This window comes from Liolophura sinensis, chromosome 1 (genome assembly GCF_032854445.1).
Source record: "Liolophura sinensis isolate JHLJ2023 chromosome 1, CUHK_Ljap_v2, whole genome shotgun sequence".
NCBI lineage: Eukaryota > Metazoa > Mollusca > Polyplacophora > Chitonida > Chitonidae > Liolophura > Liolophura sinensis.
In genome coordinates this window covers 34,880,856-34,899,654 of record NC_088295.1, presented here as the reverse complement: position 1 = coordinate 34,899,654, position 18,799 = coordinate 34,880,856, and the positions used below count along the sequence as shown (strand labels likewise).

General features: G+C 38.0%; 1 protein-coding gene across 4 annotated transcripts in view; it reads left to right on the top strand.

The window, feature by feature from the left end:
* Positions 1–18,799, top strand: part of LOC135467354 (protein FAM13A-like) — a 58,116-nt gene that overhangs the window by 33,431 nt on the left and 5,886 nt on the right. For 3 of the 4 annotated variants that reach the window (XM_064745143.1, XM_064745128.1, XM_064745136.1), the window contains exons 10-20: positions 2,516–2,569; positions 8,245–8,363; positions 9,208–9,274; positions 9,602–9,791; positions 10,604–10,737; positions 11,470–11,566; positions 11,886–12,276; positions 13,053–13,218; positions 14,920–14,982; positions 17,918–17,983; positions 18,707–18,768. In XM_064745143.1, the coding sequence (XP_064601213.1) occupies positions 2,516–2,569; positions 8,245–8,363; positions 9,208–9,274; positions 9,602–9,791; positions 10,604–10,737; positions 11,470–11,566; positions 11,886–12,276; positions 13,053–13,218; positions 14,920–14,982; positions 17,918–17,983; positions 18,707–18,768 (1,409 nt within the window). The remainder of the gene's footprint in view (positions 1–2,515; positions 2,570–8,244; positions 8,364–9,207; positions 9,275–9,601; positions 9,792–10,603; positions 10,738–11,469; positions 11,567–11,885; positions 12,277–13,052; positions 13,219–14,919; positions 14,983–17,917; positions 17,984–18,706; positions 18,769–18,799) is intronic. The other variant, XM_064745151.1, reaches the window with a different exon arrangement.

The window sequence follows — 18,799 nt, the reverse complement described above, 5'->3', positions numbered from 1 at the left end:
ACCGTCTCCCCTCGCATACCCCCCTCATCACTCGCATGCTCACTTGTTCATTCGCTTCACTCATTCAGGAATTTGTGCCCACCACTGAATATTTCCTGGGCAGATCCCTTGCTATGCATGCTGGGTTAGTCAGTGATTTAGCTGCCAATTACCAGTAGGCGTAATTTTGTCAAATTGTCAAATCAGCAAAAATGTAAGGAATTCCCAGTCAGAACAGAGTTTAGAAATTTATTCCATTAGGGGGAAAAAATAAGGCAAGAAATCTGTTGAAACAAAGATCTTATTACCCTAATTCCTCAACCTTTACGCATATCAAACAGCAACTTTCAGTTCAATGTATGCACATTTTTAAGTTGATTTTTAAGACAAAGCTACATTGATTGGATTGGCCAATTTCAGGGCTTCACAAAGAGTGTAATTTTGTCAGTGTAGACAAAATAATGCCTTTAGAATATGCTTGAATAAACACCTTGCACGCATGCAATAAGGTTGAAGAATTACAGTGTACATTTCTACTGTTTTGCCTGTAAGCCTGTGCGATCTGCACACCGTAACAGAAAAAATTGTCTGGCACAGACTTTTAAATATCAGGCACAAAGTCATTGGTACCTAACACATTTGGCAGGTGCCGCTCAGATTGTAATTTGCAGGCTTGTAGTACCTGTGCACACTTCAGAACTAGGCAGAAAATAGCATTGCCAGTGTCACAGTACTTGCATATCATATAGTATGCGCTCATTTTAATTTGTACTGATTTGCAATTTTGTCATGGATTATTGCTGTGAACCGTGAGTCAGTTATTCATTTTTGCTATTGATTTTTTGATGGTCTTTATTACATTTCTTTTTCAATATAATCATGCTGATTTACAATGAATGTGGAACATGCAAGCTAATTGTTTATTTCTTGCTGCTCGAGTTGCAACCATACAGAAATCCTAATAAGCACATGGATGGATTTGGTGAAGGGCTGCAACCCTTGCATTATATCGGGAGGGCAAGAAAAGGGAGCTGTACTTTGATGCTGCATTGCTTCATTATCCTTTGTTCGAACCCTTTCAAATTTTAGACATTCAAATGGCATGGTTTTGTTAATATACTGACAAATTTTCTGGTGACCCACATTGCATCACCTGTCAGCTGTCATGAGTAGAGCGCGCGCTGCACCTGTATGACCAGACATGATCTTTTTCCGCTTTTTAGCGGAATTCCGCTTTTTCTTTGTTCAGTTTCGATTAATTTACCTGTTTTCCGTTTTTTTTTCTGTGTAGTAACATTTTGTAAAGTTCCGATTTATTTCCTCAAAATAAAGTCGAAGATTCTGTCAATTTGCCGATGCATGGCTACTGAAATCTGGCATTGCCGGAGGTTATAATGTTATCTGAATGGAGTCTATTGTCCAATCAGATCGTGTGTTTCATTAAGCCGAACTGTTTCAACCAATCGGGAACAAGATACCATTATTCGAAGGCAGAAGCAGAGCCAGCCCGGTCAAAAATGGCGGCAACGTCTCGGAGTATCGTGGATCGATCAGATAAAGATTTTGATGCGCGTACAGTGGACAAGGGGTTGAAAAACATCTGGAGGTGGGATTGGCTTGAACGGAAGGTCGAAGGGGAATACGTGGGAAAATTCATGAGGAAGATAACATCTGCCGGTTTGGCTTTCTGCGAGTTGTGCCACAAAGATGTGCATTATGGGGGTTGCGGATGGAAGGCGCTAGCACAGTTGTATTCTGTGCCATAACATGCCAATCTAAACATTTGACTGAAAATGCTGAAAATGACCTGTACACTACTAACACTGTCTGAACCAGAAAAAATCTGTTACATGTATTAACTTTTGGCTTTGGTACAAAAATGCATTCTTCTCTCTGTCCAGAAGATTAGAGTTCTGTGGGGACAAAGCAGATGGGAAAATCTGTAAGTCAGAAAACAGTGTTGGTTTTCTTCATATTTTACAGGATTCTAGTTTGATTTTAATAGCCAAAAATGTCCCAGAATCCATTTTCAGCCACACAGATTTTTCTAGCTTCCGGGGCCTAGGCGGCCCCTGGACCCCGGCCTTTTTGGGCTATGATAGTAAATTTCAGCTATTTTCTTGGTTCACCACAATCATGTCTGTATGACACACATCAAGGACTGCTGGAAAAAAATTACTCTTAAGGAGATTCGGGACTCGATCAGTATATGGAAGAAACCTTTGCGTGCCGTCCACCGAGAAGATGGAGGACCAATTGATCACCTTTTCAAGTAAAACAAGATAGAACATTGTTTTGAAATGTCCGAAACATGCATTTTGGACTCTATTTTGATTTTGGTCCCATGAACAGAAGTCTTAAAGGATGCAATTGAAATTTGGTCTGTATACTGAGGACATAATGGCTTTTGAGTGTGTAAATTTTAGAAGCTGACATAAGAGGGTTTCGGAGATATTGAGTGTCTAAGTACGACCCATTTTTTATGCCCACCCGATATATGCATCTGTTCTGTTCACATCTTACTTTCTTGTTGTAGTGAGAATGGACACAGCATTATGGAGTCACCAGTTATGCCAGCAGTGGCATCAGAGTGAGTTTTTTTTTTTCACTTATCTTTTATGTGGTTGTTTTCAATTTTTCACTTACTGGTGGCAGTCATTTTTAAACACCTGTAACATATCACTATGCTCACCATAATGAATGTTAAATTAAGCAAACAGCCACACAGGGCCTTTACTCACAAAGGCCCTATGAAGGATGAGAGCAAGGAAATCTTCAAATTCCCTGTCCAAGGCAGTGTTCGAACCCACACCCCATTGGCTCATCAAAGACATAAATAAATAACTAACCTGTTTGTAAGTTTTCGGTAACTTTTGTTGAAAGAACCACTTCAAGAAACCAAGTTAAACCATGTTCATGCTGATACTTCTTTTTCAGTCTAATTCACTGAGGAATCAAAATTGGATAAAGGGAGGGCATAGAAGGGCTGTTATTCTGCCTTCTTTTTTCCTGTTCATGAACTGCAAGTGCATATGTATTCTCTGGTAGATTCATCCTTTTGTTAAGCCCTGAAGTTGCTTATATAAATTTGCTGCATCTGACAAACCTATTGTTGTATGGCCAAGAATTAAACTAAGGGAAACCAATGTGCCTTGCCATGTACTTTGTCTGACAAACCTCTTGTTGCATGGCCAGAAGTTAAAATAATGGATATACTGTGCCATACCATGTACTTTGTCTGACAAACTTCTTGTTGTATGGCCAAAAGTTAAACTAAGGGAAACCAGTGTGCCTTAAAATGTACTGTCTGACAAACTTTTTGTGGTATGGCCAAAAGTTGAACTAAGGGAAACCACTGTGCCTTGTCATGTACTGTGTCTGACAAACCTCTTGTATGGCCAAAAGTAGGAAACCATTGTGCCTTACCATGTACTGTCTGACAAACCTCTTGCTGTGTGGCTAAAAGTATGGGAAGCCATTGTGCCTTACCATGTACTGTCTGACAAACCTCTTGTTTTATGGCCAAAAGTATTTGAAGCCATTGTGCCTTACAGACATAAATAAATAACTAACCTGTATGTATATTTTTGGTAACTTGTTGAAAGAACCACTTCAAGACACCGAGTTTAACCATGTTCATGCTAATACTTTTTTTCAGTCTAATTCACTGAGGAATAAAAATTGGATAAGGGGAGGGCAGAGAAGGGCTGTTATTCTGCATTCTTCTTACCATATATTGTCTGACAAACTTCTTGTTGTATGGCCAAAAGTTAAACTAAGGGAAACCAGTGTGCCTTAAAATGTACTGTCTGACAAACTTTTTGTGGTATGGCCAAAAGTTAAACTAAGGGAAACCACAGTGCCTTACCATGTAAATTCTGACACACTTCTTGTGGTATGGTAAAAAGTTGAACTAAGGGAAACCACTGTGCCCTGCCATGTACTGTGTCTGACAAACCTCTTGTATGGCCAAAAGTTTGGCTAAGGTACAGCACTGGAACATCATATTAATGTGCATACAAAGTTGCCCTTCTATACACACAAATGTTGAGGAATTAGTATAGATCTGTTAGAATGGAATACACTACACAGGTAACTGGTTATATTCCAGCTGTGGAGGTGTCACCTTAAAAACGAAAAACAAGTTCCTTAAAATCTCAGTGATACTCAGGTATTGGGAAGTTATGTTTGACACTACTTTTTGCTTTGTCCCTGTAGCAGCCTGTAGAGCCTTGACTTTTTGCGTATTTGTATATGCGGTTTAGTGTTAAACAAGGAGGACTATTGTGCTCTGCAAATACATGTATAAGTACTGTCAAGACATCATACAGTTTGCCTGCAGGAGGGAAAGTTCTGCTACATTTCCAGTGATGTCTTCTCCAGTTTAACCTTGTCTCTTTATAGCAAGTGGGTTCTTTTGTGTGCTGTTCTGCCAGCATTGTTATAGGGGAAGGAGGAGTATACATAACTCCTGTGACATAATATCCAGGTCATTTTTAATTGAATTCAACAAATAGCGCAACAGCTTAAAATCCACAGCGTAGTATGTGTAGTAAAGTCTGGTTTGAAAATGATGAATCTTATTTTCATTTTCTTGTAAGATCTTATGTATCTGTTAAGACTGGGCACGTATTATCCAATTCTAGGTCTCAGGCATGAGGGAAGTCTTTACTTTTCTCCTCTCTAGAAAGCTGCAAAGTCTGTTCTGGTGAAGCTATTCCCAGATATTTCCTGCAGCAGACAAATATGCCAAATGCGCCAGTCTTTGGCAAATGTGTTCATCAGAATACTCGACATGTATCTTAACTTTTACCATTTATCATTTCAATACCATTGAGCTTTCTGTATATAAAATATTCTCAGTACAGTAGTACTGGGGTAACTTACTCTTTCATCCCACTAACCTCATCAGATGTCTTGCTCTGTTAACTTGTGTGACCCATATAAGCATGATGCACCATGTAACCCTGACAATAGGTTTGCTATACTGAATCTTTTTAAACGTGGCCATTGTTCAAGTAAAATGATCTTACACAGGCGTCTTAAGCCATAATCATTGATCTTTATTATTGGTAAAATGCTAAGGTCTGCGTGTACATGTATGTCACTTTATAATGACACAGTATCCATTGGTCACTCTGAAGAGTTCTGTAAAGCATTGTTCACAATGATAAGAATTTAAAGTAGTTTTATATGTAGATGAAATTCTCATTTGCACTTTTCATCAGACACTATTAAAGCTGTGTTGAAATTCGCTGCCTAGCATTCCCTTCCCTAGTGTCCATGTTAGTATACTATGTTACACTGTGCTTTATGCCAGCCACACCTGCTATCGCTATATACGGTCACCTGTATCTTCTGGCCGTCATCCTCCCTGTCTTACATTATCCCATCCTCCTCCCTTTCTTGCTGCATGCTGTCCTCTTCCCTTACCTAATCTTGTCATCCTCCTTATCACACTTTATCCCATCCACATCTATTTCTTGCTGTGTCATATGCTTTTTCCCTATCTTGTCATCCTCGCAGTGGTACCTCATCTCATCCTCCTCCCTTTCTTGCTGCATACTATCCTCCTCCCAGTCTTACCTTATCCTGCCCTCTTACTGTATTGTTGATATCACTATATAATTGGTAAAATCCCCACTCACCTGTATCATCATACTTATCCTAGTAGCTAAAGACACGTGAACTTAACATGAACTGGATTGAATTCTTCTGCTTTGGAAAACCAGACTGATAGGTGTATCAGATGAACGCTGTGAAGTGTATTTTTTTATGGGCAGTGAACAGTGACCCTTGGCAAGATCACCGGAGCTTCAAAATTTGTCTTTCATAATAGCTGTGTGTAAGTAAAGACATTGTAAACAATCAAATAATTTTATTTGTTTCTCAGCTGGTTGAAATACTGAGTTGTCATTTCAGTTCACCAGCATAGTTTAAAAATTAAGCTAAAACATGAACATGTATGTGCACATTTTCACACACAGTTACACAAAAGCAAAGAGACCAGCAATTACAATGTAGATGCATATGGACCATTGACTGTAAGTTACATTTCCCCATAAGGAATAATTCAGTTAAGTAGCATAGTAAAATCCTTCACCTCTTCTGCACAGGAATTCACCAAAGGCAAAATTTTGTAGACAAAATTGTAATTTTTGTGAAGTTTACAGCTGATAATTGTCGTTGTGATAAGATTAGTTTGCATCATGACATGTTGCTATATGTAAAACCTTAGCGTCTTCCTCTAGCCCATTGTAGATTTGTACAGGTAAGTTAATAGTGAATGGTGATCATCTCCAGCAGTCAAGGTGACTACTTTTGGTTTGACAGTGGTATGTTGTATGTTGTGGTCATTTAAAGATTACCAACGGTGTAATTTTTGAGGAGAAGGGATAGGAGTACCTGACTGGCATACCAATGAGTTTTGCCTACTGTAACATTAGGCATGTTGTCAACTTCTGATGACAAAAAAATATTTGTGCACCACTGGCAATAGCCTTCAGGATTTCCTTATTCAGCCCCTATTATAAGCATTTTTTTTTTTTTTTTTGAAACTATCTCATTGGGTTTTTAATGTGATAAATATGTCTCAGATTGTTGTCCTTGAAAAGTGAAAAGAGGAAGTGAAGCGAAGACCTGTGCAAATAGCTTAGCTCCAGTGTACCTTTAGTGGTTGTGTGTACTACTTGTTATTCAGGTGTTAAAAACTGGTAGAGATATATCAGTATGTTTGTGCAGGTAAGGCTATTGCTTGTTCATTGTTATTAGCAAGTATCTTGTCTATGGGTTTTTATACAGGTGAGTTTAAACTTACATGAAGTCATTAATCATGTTTAGGGGCAGACATTGAGATATATTTCTGTGCTCTATATGTATATGGTGTGCACGTTTAATGGCATACTCTTTGTGGGATCAGGCATACAGAGGTACAAAATCACATGCGTAATTTTCTACTGCAGGCGATTGAGCAGAAGGAGGTGTAAGCCTGCTTGAATAGGTTTGAAAAAAAATAGTGTCTATCATTCTGGTGAGTTCTTGTTGGATATCTCAAGTAAAACGGGACTATAAGATACATACCTCATAGTCAGACACACATGTTGTTACTGACCCCATCAAATTTGAACTCGCAAGGATCTAAGGTGAAAGGTTGGTATGTCACATTGAACTACTGTGTTTCACCTAAAGTTGAACATATTTCATGTGGCACAAAAAGTTAGATGTAGTATCACTTTATCATTTTAATCCTGTGTTCTTGCTGAAATTCATTTCTGACATGCCAATCTTCAGGTGAAATACAGTATCAGATGTTATGAGCCAATATAAAATGGTAAACAGCAGATGAATAGGAGAGTTGACTGAGTTTACCTGTAGCCGTTCATAGCAAGTCAAACCAGATTTGTGAGAGTGGGCTCATTAAAAACTTGAATTTGTCTTTTACTTATAATTTTATCAGTTTATTTGCGCAAGGTAAAGGGCCGGGCATGTATATGTGTATGTGCTGTAAAGGGAATAGAGGAGTACATGTATGTGTGGATCAGCGGTGACTCCCAAGTGTGTCCAACAGGTGTATATACATGCATTTATGTATGTCTAGACTGGTACATTGAACATTACCACCAACATTGTGAGAGGTGGAATGCAGGATTTTACATGTTCTGCGCTCAGCCTTCGTGTTACTTAGGATTGTGATGAATGTTGACTATTATCGTGAGAGTTTCATTCACATTACACAGGATTTTGGGTATGTCCATTCTGCCCGTGTTGCGTCTCCCTCTCGTGGCAGCTTTGTCATGTTTACAATGGTTTAGATTTCCTGTCTGTGCTGTGTTATGTATAACCAGATTTGTAATGTTCATATTCATCATGTATAAAGGGTACCCAGTATAGGATTGTGTTTATACACTGTATGTGCCCATCTCAATGTTACCAGTGTTATAGACAACTCTGTCATTGTGAATCCCTTATAGTCATCTTTGTTATGCAGAATTGTGGATTCGCTCTGAAAATGGGTATTTCATACATAACTGAATTATATCCTCATGTCACTTTTGTCAGCTGTACAGTATAGTGGGTGTCTGTTTGACATGTGCCTGACTGGATGTCCTGGAGGCAGTTAGAATAGCATGTACATGTATTCTTATGGTTACATGTGTCCTTGTCTGTTACACCAGATTATAATAGCATAGAAGATTCTGCATACATTATAACAAGCTTTTCTGGACGTACATGTACATAAGCACATCTGTTTTTCCCTGTGTGCAGAATTGTGGAGCAGACAATCACTCAGGCCATATCACAGTACATGTTTGGCCATGATGGAGATGCCAGTACAACTGTCTCTAGCATAGAGGAAATGACCAGAGACTCGTTGGAAAATGAAAGTAAGTTCATGCATTTTATCCTACTACATGTAGCTTTTATGTTACTGTGTAACTCAGTGGGGTCATTGTCTTTTGATAATGATTCTTTAAAAGTGGATTGAAGGAGATATCCTGAAGCCATGTCAGTATTACACATTTTGAAGCATAATAAAGGCAGAATAAATTATGAAATGGCTGTAAGTTCCCCCTGCCTTCAAAAGGAATTACAGTTATGTAATATACTACATCTATACTTGTCATTGAAAAAACTGTGAATATGTGCTAAATCTTTACTGGTTGCCATACAGTGGCGTTTAAAGTTGACTGCGCTGTCAACCATTTTTAGCTCAGATTTACCTGAATTATTGATGTTATGTTACATATAAGTCCTTGTCTCTAGTTCAAGTTAAATGATTTTGAATCCATCCATATTTATTTGATTCATGTTTTACGCCATACCCAAGAATATTTCACTTATATGATGGTGACCAGTACTACAGTGGGAGGAAACCAGGTAGAGCCCAGTGGAAACCCATGACCATCTACATGTTGCTGGCAAACCTTCCCATGTACAAATCCATCGATAAATTAGTACCCCATTGAGTGTAAAGTACTTCCTCATCCATTATATATGTGAAAGAAAAGTCATTAACCAGACTGGAAATGACTTTTATCTGTAGCACATATAATAGTCATTACAATGTTATTTTGCACCCTAAAAATATTTGTTTCTACATCTTGTGGATGAAATAGAAGTAATATTGGTGATGGGACAAGCGTCAAGATTTCATTGGAGTTTTATGCGTATTAATACAATCAAGGGTACATGAGTGCTTTAGTTTCTCTCTTTATATGCTTATTTTAGCTCCAACCCCTAGTCCTAGAGCACACAAGCCAAACGTGATGAACAGTGAAATGCAGAAGGATAAAAGGTTAGTTTTGTAAGCAGTTAACCGGTGTAAGGATTTAAAGATGTGCATAGGCTATTCTTTACTTGTCCCAGATCCTTGTATCATTTGTTTAGTTATATCTCTCATATGTACTTGCCTAAGTTTACATGTAGCGCTCCACCACAAAATAATAACTGTATTTCTGTTGGTAAATAAAGTGATTTGTTATAGGGCTTTATTAGTGTAATTATGAAGAATTGCAGTTTGCCATATGCTCCCAGGATGTAATTGTACTCTTATTGCATGGACATGATGGATGCTACATTCACTGCATGATTATTTCAACAAGCATCAATTACATGTTCTCAGCTCAGACGATGAAGATCTCCCGTTGCCAGTCAAGGACAGAGTCCATAAGTTTCAACAGCATGGAGACCAGGCTTTGCCAGAAACCTCCCTCAGTAATGCAACCACCCAACCAAACAGACCAAAGAGACAGCGACCAACCTCGGACGCATTTGAATATTTTGAAAACCAGGGAATACTGATTGGCAGCAAGGTAAATGGAGTGCCTGAACTGCATAGGATATTTATTCCACAGCTTAGGGATGTACATGTATGCGTGAGATCATCATTTCCTAATTTTCATCCACCATTTTTCATATACTTGTCAGTGAATTTTATTGGATCCTCACCAAAACATCCACGAAATAGGGCCCTCTACTTGTTGAAAGTCGATCTGGAGACCAGTTGTGAAAGGAAACATGAACACAGACAAGTACAAGTATCTGTTACAGTGTAGATTTACACAAGTTGTGTTTTTGTGACGCCTGTTTGCAGTATAGTAGCTGTAATAGGAAGGATAATGTGTGATAACCCGGATAAAATCTCTTGTGTAATGCAGTTGACACATGAGGAATGTTAATGTGTAACGTTATCATTCTACTGTTTGTTGTTTTTTTTGTTAAGCTTCCTGTGCTTGACATGTATATGTTTAAAGCAAAAGCTCTTAAAAAGTATGGACCAAGGTGGGTGGATGATGTAATGTTACTCCTAGTTTTCAACATCCAGACTTTTAAAGTTTTTTTGGGGGTGGAGATTAGCATGAATGTAATTTGAGAAGATGATGTTGGCTGAAAAATTAAAGTCTAGTGAGGGTATTTTTATGTTAAAGCTAATACACCCACCTCATACATTCAAAAGTTGCATGTAAAGATTTTCTGTTTTGATGACATTTCATGTTGTAGCCTTGATTAATTTGGTTTCATTTCACATCCAGTATTTCTACACCACCATCATTTGCTAGAAAAAATCATGAATATCTGAAGAACCCCACTCATTTTATTGTCTGTGTTTTGGTATCGTCTGCAGGGTGCCGGCCACTCTGAGTCCAAAGACAGCAGCAAGGATTACATAGTAACAAATCTGTCTGATGGGGTATCCACCAACTCTAGCCTTCATCTGCTGTTCTCCAATCCCTCCAGTTCTTCCCTTCCTAATAAGAGGTGAGATACTAGATGAATTATTGCACGTGTGTGTGTATTCCCAGTGAGCAGTAATAATTTCCTCTCATCGGCTGCCTCCATCCACATGTATGACGAACATAGTTGTCGTGAAGAATGCTTGAGCAAGGCATTAAACTCCCCAAAAAATGAACTAAAATACCTGTTTCTTTGTATAGTTGTTTCAAGTATGGTATAAATATTATTTTTATAATCATTACAGCATCAACCCTAGCTTTATCCTGCACAGACTTCATATTTATAAGGACATCCACACTTGTAAATGTCAAACAGTTTTTATCCATACATGTGTGCACACTTAAGTGTTCAATTAAGGTCATTCATATGTGGATATACCTATACTTAGAAGTTCGAAGCTGTCCATCCATTGTCACAAGTTGAATTATGGATTGATTGGTTGTTGCTTAAGGCCACACTGTGTCACACATCAACTGGGCCACGTGTATTAGTTGTGTAAATATGCACAATGGTTTACTGTTCATGTGAAAATGGAATTAGCCTCACCAGTGTGGTTGTTTGTTTGAAAACTGTGTAGACAAGACTTCGTGGCTTTTGTTTGGGTGTTATTGGCATACCCCAGTTTCTCTCCATTATGACGTTCAGCAGTTATCTGTTAATAAAGCAAATCTGTCATTGCAAGTCCAGCAAATACTAGCATACTGTAAAAAGTACATTGTACTTAAGTTGCGGAATGTTCGTTCTCTGTAATAACAGTTTTCCCTCAGAGGATGTGAGAAACATCAAGTCTGATGTGCTGCCGGAGAAATTGGAACAGGATGAAACTGACCATTTTCCACACACCTTAGAATCGGTAAGTGGGGGTTTTATTTATGTTTGAAAATGGTATGATAACAACTACAAAGAAGTATGTGGTTTAAGTTATCTTGATAGATGAAAAATTACTCTCAGGAAAAATTCTGTGAAAATATATAGATAATGTTCAAAAAGTCTGCCTTTCGTGAAAACAGTAAATTTATCCATTTTTTACCTTTGTAAACCTTGTGCAGTTAGTTCTCTATTTGAGGAATAAGCATGACAAATCTACTTTCTAGTTTCTTGTTTCATGTAAAGTTAACATGTGTGTAATGAGAAGTATGATATTATGCCTTTTTTTTCATTTAATATTTCAGTTTAAGCGAATTCCAGGTCCAAAAAACCGTCGCTCACCTTCTCGCAAAGTGCGTAAAAGTTTAAACCTAGATGAATTAGATGCGGATATCAATGACCTGTTGGGAGACACTGCAGAGACAATGGAACAAGAAAAGATAGGTCGAAATCATCATCAACATCACAACAGTAGTCATCCACATCATCACGATCCTCATCATCATCACAACGGACACTCAGATCATCAGCATCACAGACACAGGCTTGAGCCAGGTCAGTCCCAGCGCCAGGAGCGAAACGGTAGTCACAACAACAACAACAGCAGGTCCCCCTCCATATCTCCGGACAGCATGAAGAAACCCACAGTGCCTCCCCTCGACTTCACAAAGCTTCATGAACAGGTTGATGGCAAAGGTAAGAAAGAATTGTTTTGTACCAGGAATGTCTCAAATCCTCTTTAAAATACAGTACACTACAGTCTAAAGTAGAAACTTATAGGACTGGTCTACTGGAAAAATAGTGTATTATCACACATTACAGTCTGTTAATCAGTTTTGTGGCTAATCCAAGACAACAGACCTATCCTTTGTATCGTAGTGCACTGTTGTCACCAGTTTCAATCAACTAATAAGGCGACAGTGGTGAAGAGACAGCATAGGGCGTTTCTAATCTATTTGAGCAGTTCAAGGGTGTAAACTTGTATTAAACTGATGTCGAATATCACATCTTCTCATTCTAACCCAAATAAACCATTTACCAAAAAGATAAAGAGAAAATTCATTTACCAATTTCTCACAATGTGGAAATACTTGCTCTTAATACTTTTACTAGTGTGTGGGTAGGGTCATTTACTTGATAGGGGTAAGACCTGAGTTGTTCATTGTTGGCTGCCTCCACTGTAGTGTTAACGAATGCTGTGCGTAGGTGCTGCTGCTGCCTGATAGATTATAGAGGATTGTCAGACATCAGCATCATAGCTCAGGAGCATTAAAAATTAACCAGATTCATACATGTATCTCTTCACTTACATTGTAAATGAAAAAATGAAAAGGATTTGTATTTCATTATAGCAAATGCATTAAAAAAATTTAATTTGCAATCAACATTTACAAAGCTCTAAACTTCAAAGTGATATTTTATGACTTTTTTAATGCGATAATAAAATTGTTATGCATCCACATGTATTTCAGATCCCGTCCCAGCAGAGAAAGGTCGGGCAGATGGATACCCGCAGACGACAGTGATTCCATTAGACGACAGTTCCGACGAGGAAGTCCAATCGTCTGGGGATCGCTTTGCTATGACTGGTGTTGTGCTCTCTCCGAGGACTGGCATCAAGTTCAAGAAAAAGAGAGAGTATGTAGAACATGATATATGTATAATCTTTTATGTTGGCTGCTGCAGTATGAGAGGTGATGGGCTACAGCGACTCTGGTTGGGTGCAAGTTTGAAGGCTTATGAATGGTCAGATTGAAGTTTTCATATTTGACTCATTTGCATTGCGGGATTATAGTGTGAAAGCTTGGCTAATTTAATACCTGAATTAACAAAGTTCATGGATTTTTTCTGTCAAGTGATGTTTCAAGAGTGACTGACATGATGAATGTATTCTGTTTTGTTTTTGATTGATTTTTGGATGATATGATGTGCCCTTTACCATTGTTTTAATTGTTTTTCTTAAAGATCGTTTTTCTATCCTTTCTTATGAAATTTCGTTTCTGTTACATCTGCGTGACTGATCTTTTGCCTGAACACAACCTTCACTGAGAAATAATCTAATAAAGAGGCTCAGAGCCATTAAGGAGAACTGAGCTCGTGTTATAGCTGCTACTTCAGCTCTTGTATGGTTAGGTTCATTGGAAGTCTCAGTGTATGACTCTCCTAATGCAAATTCTCAAACACTTGTTTAAAACTTTTTGACTTGTTTGCTTTGCTTTGAAATAATCTGAAGCTTGCTTTTTAATGAGTTTAAGAAGTCTTTCAATGAAAGAAATGGTTTATTTACTGGCTGAGATGACCTTGAACCCTGCCACTGTAGATGGAGGAAGACTAAGCACTCTCTCAATGGCCACTCTCCTACACATGTATTTGAGCTTAAAACCATTTGGTATCCACCCAGTCATGCATACAATAGATCTACCTGAGTAAAACTTAAAGCTTTGCTCACATCATTGCTTTCTTACCTGCGTTTGTACAATACAGCTTTCCTGCCTGAGTTTGATCACAAATTTCCAGAATCATTTGGCACTGCAAATTGCTCATCTTCATAGTACATATGCAGGACAGCAACACAGAAACCCTTTAAATCCTATAGTTTTGCTTCTTCAGTTTTCTGTAGGAAGTCATTCATGTGGCATAGCTCAAACAGCTCTGTCAGGAAGTCGAAGGAACGGTGCTTTGTAAATTTCAAACTACAAAAATATAAACCATATAAAATAAATAAAAAATATAAACTCGGCACTCTGTTCTGGAGTGGATAGTACATCTGTTTAAAATGAGGTATAATGCTTTAGAAGTAAGGAGTTTACAAGTGCCACACTAGCTTCAAGTACAACAAACACACAATTGAGTACATTACCTGAACTGCTGTCATGCAAGATGGAACTAAGCATAAATCCCATCCAAGTCACTGGTTTGGATGGCATGTTGATGTTATTGATGATCTAGAACTGTAATTAATGCGTATGTTCTGTACATGTAAATGTTTATGGCAAGCAGTTGATTACCATTAAACAAATGGAAGAAAGGTGACAAATTTTTCACCTCCACATCCACAATCATCACCTAACTAGCCATTCTGATGTGGTGGTGAATTGATAACCCAGTGAGTATTAGTTTTCACAGTGAGTTTGACATTGACAGAGTGCACCTCACATCACATAACCCAGTGAGTATTAGTTTTCACAGTGAGTTTGACATTGACAGAGTGCACCTCACATCACATAACTCAGTGTATACCATAATAGCACTATAACCAGGCCTGAAGACTTCAGGTGTTTTTGTCTACTTTCTTGCTTGATGTTAAGAGATATGTTGTCTGCGTTGTTTTATTGTCAGCCCTGATAGCCAGCAGGAGGCTCCACTGTCCCCCAGTGCTTTCAAAACCAGCCTCACATTCAGGTGACATGAGCTTTGCTTTGCTCTACCAAGCTTTGCTGCATTCATGCTATTATTATTATTATTAAGTTTTGTTGGGAATTGAGTATTGACAATGTATTATTGGGCTCTGTGGGAGGATATGTCAGCTTCAACACCTTCAAAGTGTGATCTCTGATGATTTCCTGTCATTACCAGTTTGTTCATTTTTCACAACGTTGTTTTATGTTTTCATGAACCTTTGCTGTAAATCCAACTACTGTTTTAAAAGTATTAAAAGCATGTCAGATTCTTAGTAGGAAAGCTGTTGGTTAGTTGATCTATAAACTTTTCCAGCGGAATCCAATTTGGAGATCATACTGGTGACATGCTTTGGGAATTTTTGCCCCTAATACTATCCATTATTACCTGAATTCTTACAGATATGCCATATGTGGTTGAGGCTCTCATAAACGAGCATTGATGAATGAATTTTAAGGCATGGGGTTAGCTAAAGCATGTTGTCTGCAGGGTCGGTGGGTATAGAAGTGAAGAAAGGGGGGATAACTCATAGACTGGCCTGTCTTAGTTCCTTAGTTCATGAAAACATCCTGTTCTGCATTAATTATCTAACTTAGGTAGTGAAACAACTTAAAGAGGCCTTGGCTCTTTTTCTCTACCTGACATCTCAGAGTTCTGTTTTGTTTCTGTGGTATTTGTTCTCATTTTGTCTCATTCATTAAATATTAGTTTTTAACTTAACATATTAGCACATTGTAATGTGGGTTTACTGGTTTTGTGTATGTTCCAGTCATTGGTTTATGCAGGTTAACATACTTCCAATTTTCAGTTTTGATGACGCATGAAATTAACACTGGTGAGAAAATGTTGGTGTACATGATACGATTCACAACCTTATAATGAAATCGATCTTATTGTGTTTCTTGAAACTTTCACCTGTTATTGCTGGGGATTTCTGTGCAAGGCATAAAAGCTTGATTAAAGGTATGGGAAAGTTTGTGAACATTGTAGGCATCATTACAGTGTGGGTATGTATGCAGACAGGTGTTTGAAGTGTTAGATGAAAGAGCCTTGCTACACAGTTTATACCCAAGGCTGTGTACTGTGTAGGTCAGCTGTCATTGTTTAGCTGTGGTTAATGCAGGGCCACAGGCAGTTTGCAACCGTTTTTCAGCCTCAATTTGTCAGCAGAACGTAAGGTTTTAAATCGAGTAATTGCCTTAGATCACGTTTTAAGAATTTTTTGTAGGAATGATTGGGTAACAAATAACATTTGCCTAATTTAAACTGAATCAAGGAAGAGAAGGACAAAAAGGAGAGGCTTGTCACAAAGAACATATTGTTTGTCATTTTTTTTATTTATGTCACTTGAAGAAAGTTTTAAAGCAAGACACTTTGAAATATTTTTTTTAGGATTTGTGCTTTTGTAGTGAAAAGCTATTTTGGTGTCACGTACATGTGATATTAATGGAACTCAAAGGAACTGCTTATTTGTAAGTGTGATAAGTGAGTGAATCATCACAAGAACTGGCAATCATTTATTGTATGAAGTTTTCCTCAACACAATTATGTACCATACATACGGTTAGTGATCCTAGATGCACATGTATGCAGTGTAAGTCACATATCTTGGTACACAGTCATGTATATATTGTGCCAGTATATCGTGGCCTTGGTAGTAGCTAGTATGGGTGCACATAAAATAGTGCGTCTGACGTAGGGGAGTTCTGAGTAGTTATCTGTAGATGTCAGCTGTATAAAAGACTTAGTCTAAAGCTCGTAATAAAGTTCCAACCCCTTGTAGTGAGTTTATACATGTACATGTAGTGATATGGCTGCTGTGATTGCTCAGTCTTTTTGTATGTATATGTGGTCAGCTTATTCAATGCATAGACTCATAAAAGTATGCTTTTGTGAAGCCTCGGAATTAGCCAGTCCGTCCAATCTCTGTCTCGGTATCATATTTCAATTGAATAAATGACAGTTTTCTCATGTCCAGTAGTGTAGAACACTGTGCTCACTCTAAGTAAGCTAGACATTCTTCAAATACAAGCCAGTTTTTTGTTGTTAGTGGACAAAAAAGTAATTGGTTGGGGATTAAGACTTAATTGTGGGTGATATATACTTGTACTACAAACTCAGATTTGTTTAGCAATATTCAGGGCATGAAATGAGACTTTACAGCTAGTTTTCCTAGAGTCCTTTTATCTGTTGATAAAACCATTGTGTCAATGCTAAAACACTGAACTATACAAAACCACCAGTCCAAGGACAGCCATTGCTGCAGCTGTGACTGTCCCAAGTAAATATGGGAATTTTGAGAATTGTGATGTTATAACATCATGGTAACATCCCTTTGTGATGTCATGCCATTACTTTACATCCTAGTGGCGCAAATCATTGTATTTTAACATTGACTAAGATTTAAAATAATGAAAATTATCCTCATGACTTTATTTTCCTGACTTATACCTTGCAAATCACTGAAAATCAATATCTCAGGTACATATAATAAAGTGCATCGATTACAGATAATGTCATTGTGTATACTTGCTTCTTTATAAGATCCATTGATTTGCCCACCGTGCCATAAAGTGGAAACGTCATGGGAACAAAGAGACATTACCACACCGTCAAAACATCACAACTCAAAAGTTCTGTATTGTGTCTGTCTGGTGTTGGCTGATCTGTATCAATGTGGAACCCTAATTATTAATATTGTATTGATGGATTTAGAGGTGGGAGTATGGTAATTTGAGTAGTATCCAGTTACAGACAAGAGAATTTATAAGTTGTGTTTTAACTGTGTTACATATGTATTACATATGAAATTCACTAAAACTAGTAAGTACATACCCAGGTGATTGCAGATTATTATAAAATGTACCTACACACAATGTCCTTCAGATATCATAGACTTGTGGATGTGTGTATTAATATGTCGCTGTGTGTGTTGTAGTATACCCTGGAACCCAGATATCCCCCCTTCCCCACCTGTGGAGCAAGGCCACTACCTGAAACACAGGTAAGGACATTTGACTGTCAACACATTCATTCCTTGATTACGTTGAAGAGAAAAAAAGCTTAATTTCACAATGGCAACGACCTCCTGCGAGAAGTTGATGTCATCTTGCACCCAGGCCTCTTATTAAGTGAATGGTTCATATCCAGTTGTCAAAATTTTACAGGACAAACATAAGACTGACTGACACAGGTAAGGACATTTGACTGTCAACACATTCATTCCTTGATTATGTTGAAGAGAAAAAAAGCTTAATCTCACAATGGCAGCGACCTCCTGCGAGAAGTTGATGTCATCTTGCACCCAGGCCTCTTATTAAGTGAATGGTTCATATCCAGTTGTCAAAATTTTACAGAACAAACATAAGACTGACTGACACAGGTAAGGACATTTGACTGTCAACACATTCATTCCTTCCTTACGTTGAAGAGAAAAAAAGTTTAATTTTACAATGGCAGCGACCTCCTGCGAGAAGTTGATGTCATCTTGCACTCAGGCCTCTTATTAAGTGAATGGTTCATATCCAGTTGTCAAAATTTTACAGAACAAACATAAGACTGACTGACAAACAAATGTATGGAGGTGCTTGTCATGCTACTAATGGAGAAGTTAGTAATGCTTAAATGGTCCATTGTCTTCACACTTCCTCATTTAGCAAGTTGGAACTTTTAAGACAAAGTGATCAGCCATGTGTGACTGTGATGTTTGTGCCTTGTTTTTTTCCAGTGGTGGTCCTGCAGAAGAAGATGTAGCAGCAGCAACTAAGCAGATACATCGCAGGATACAGTGTAAGACCAGCCAGTATATACCATGTTCGCT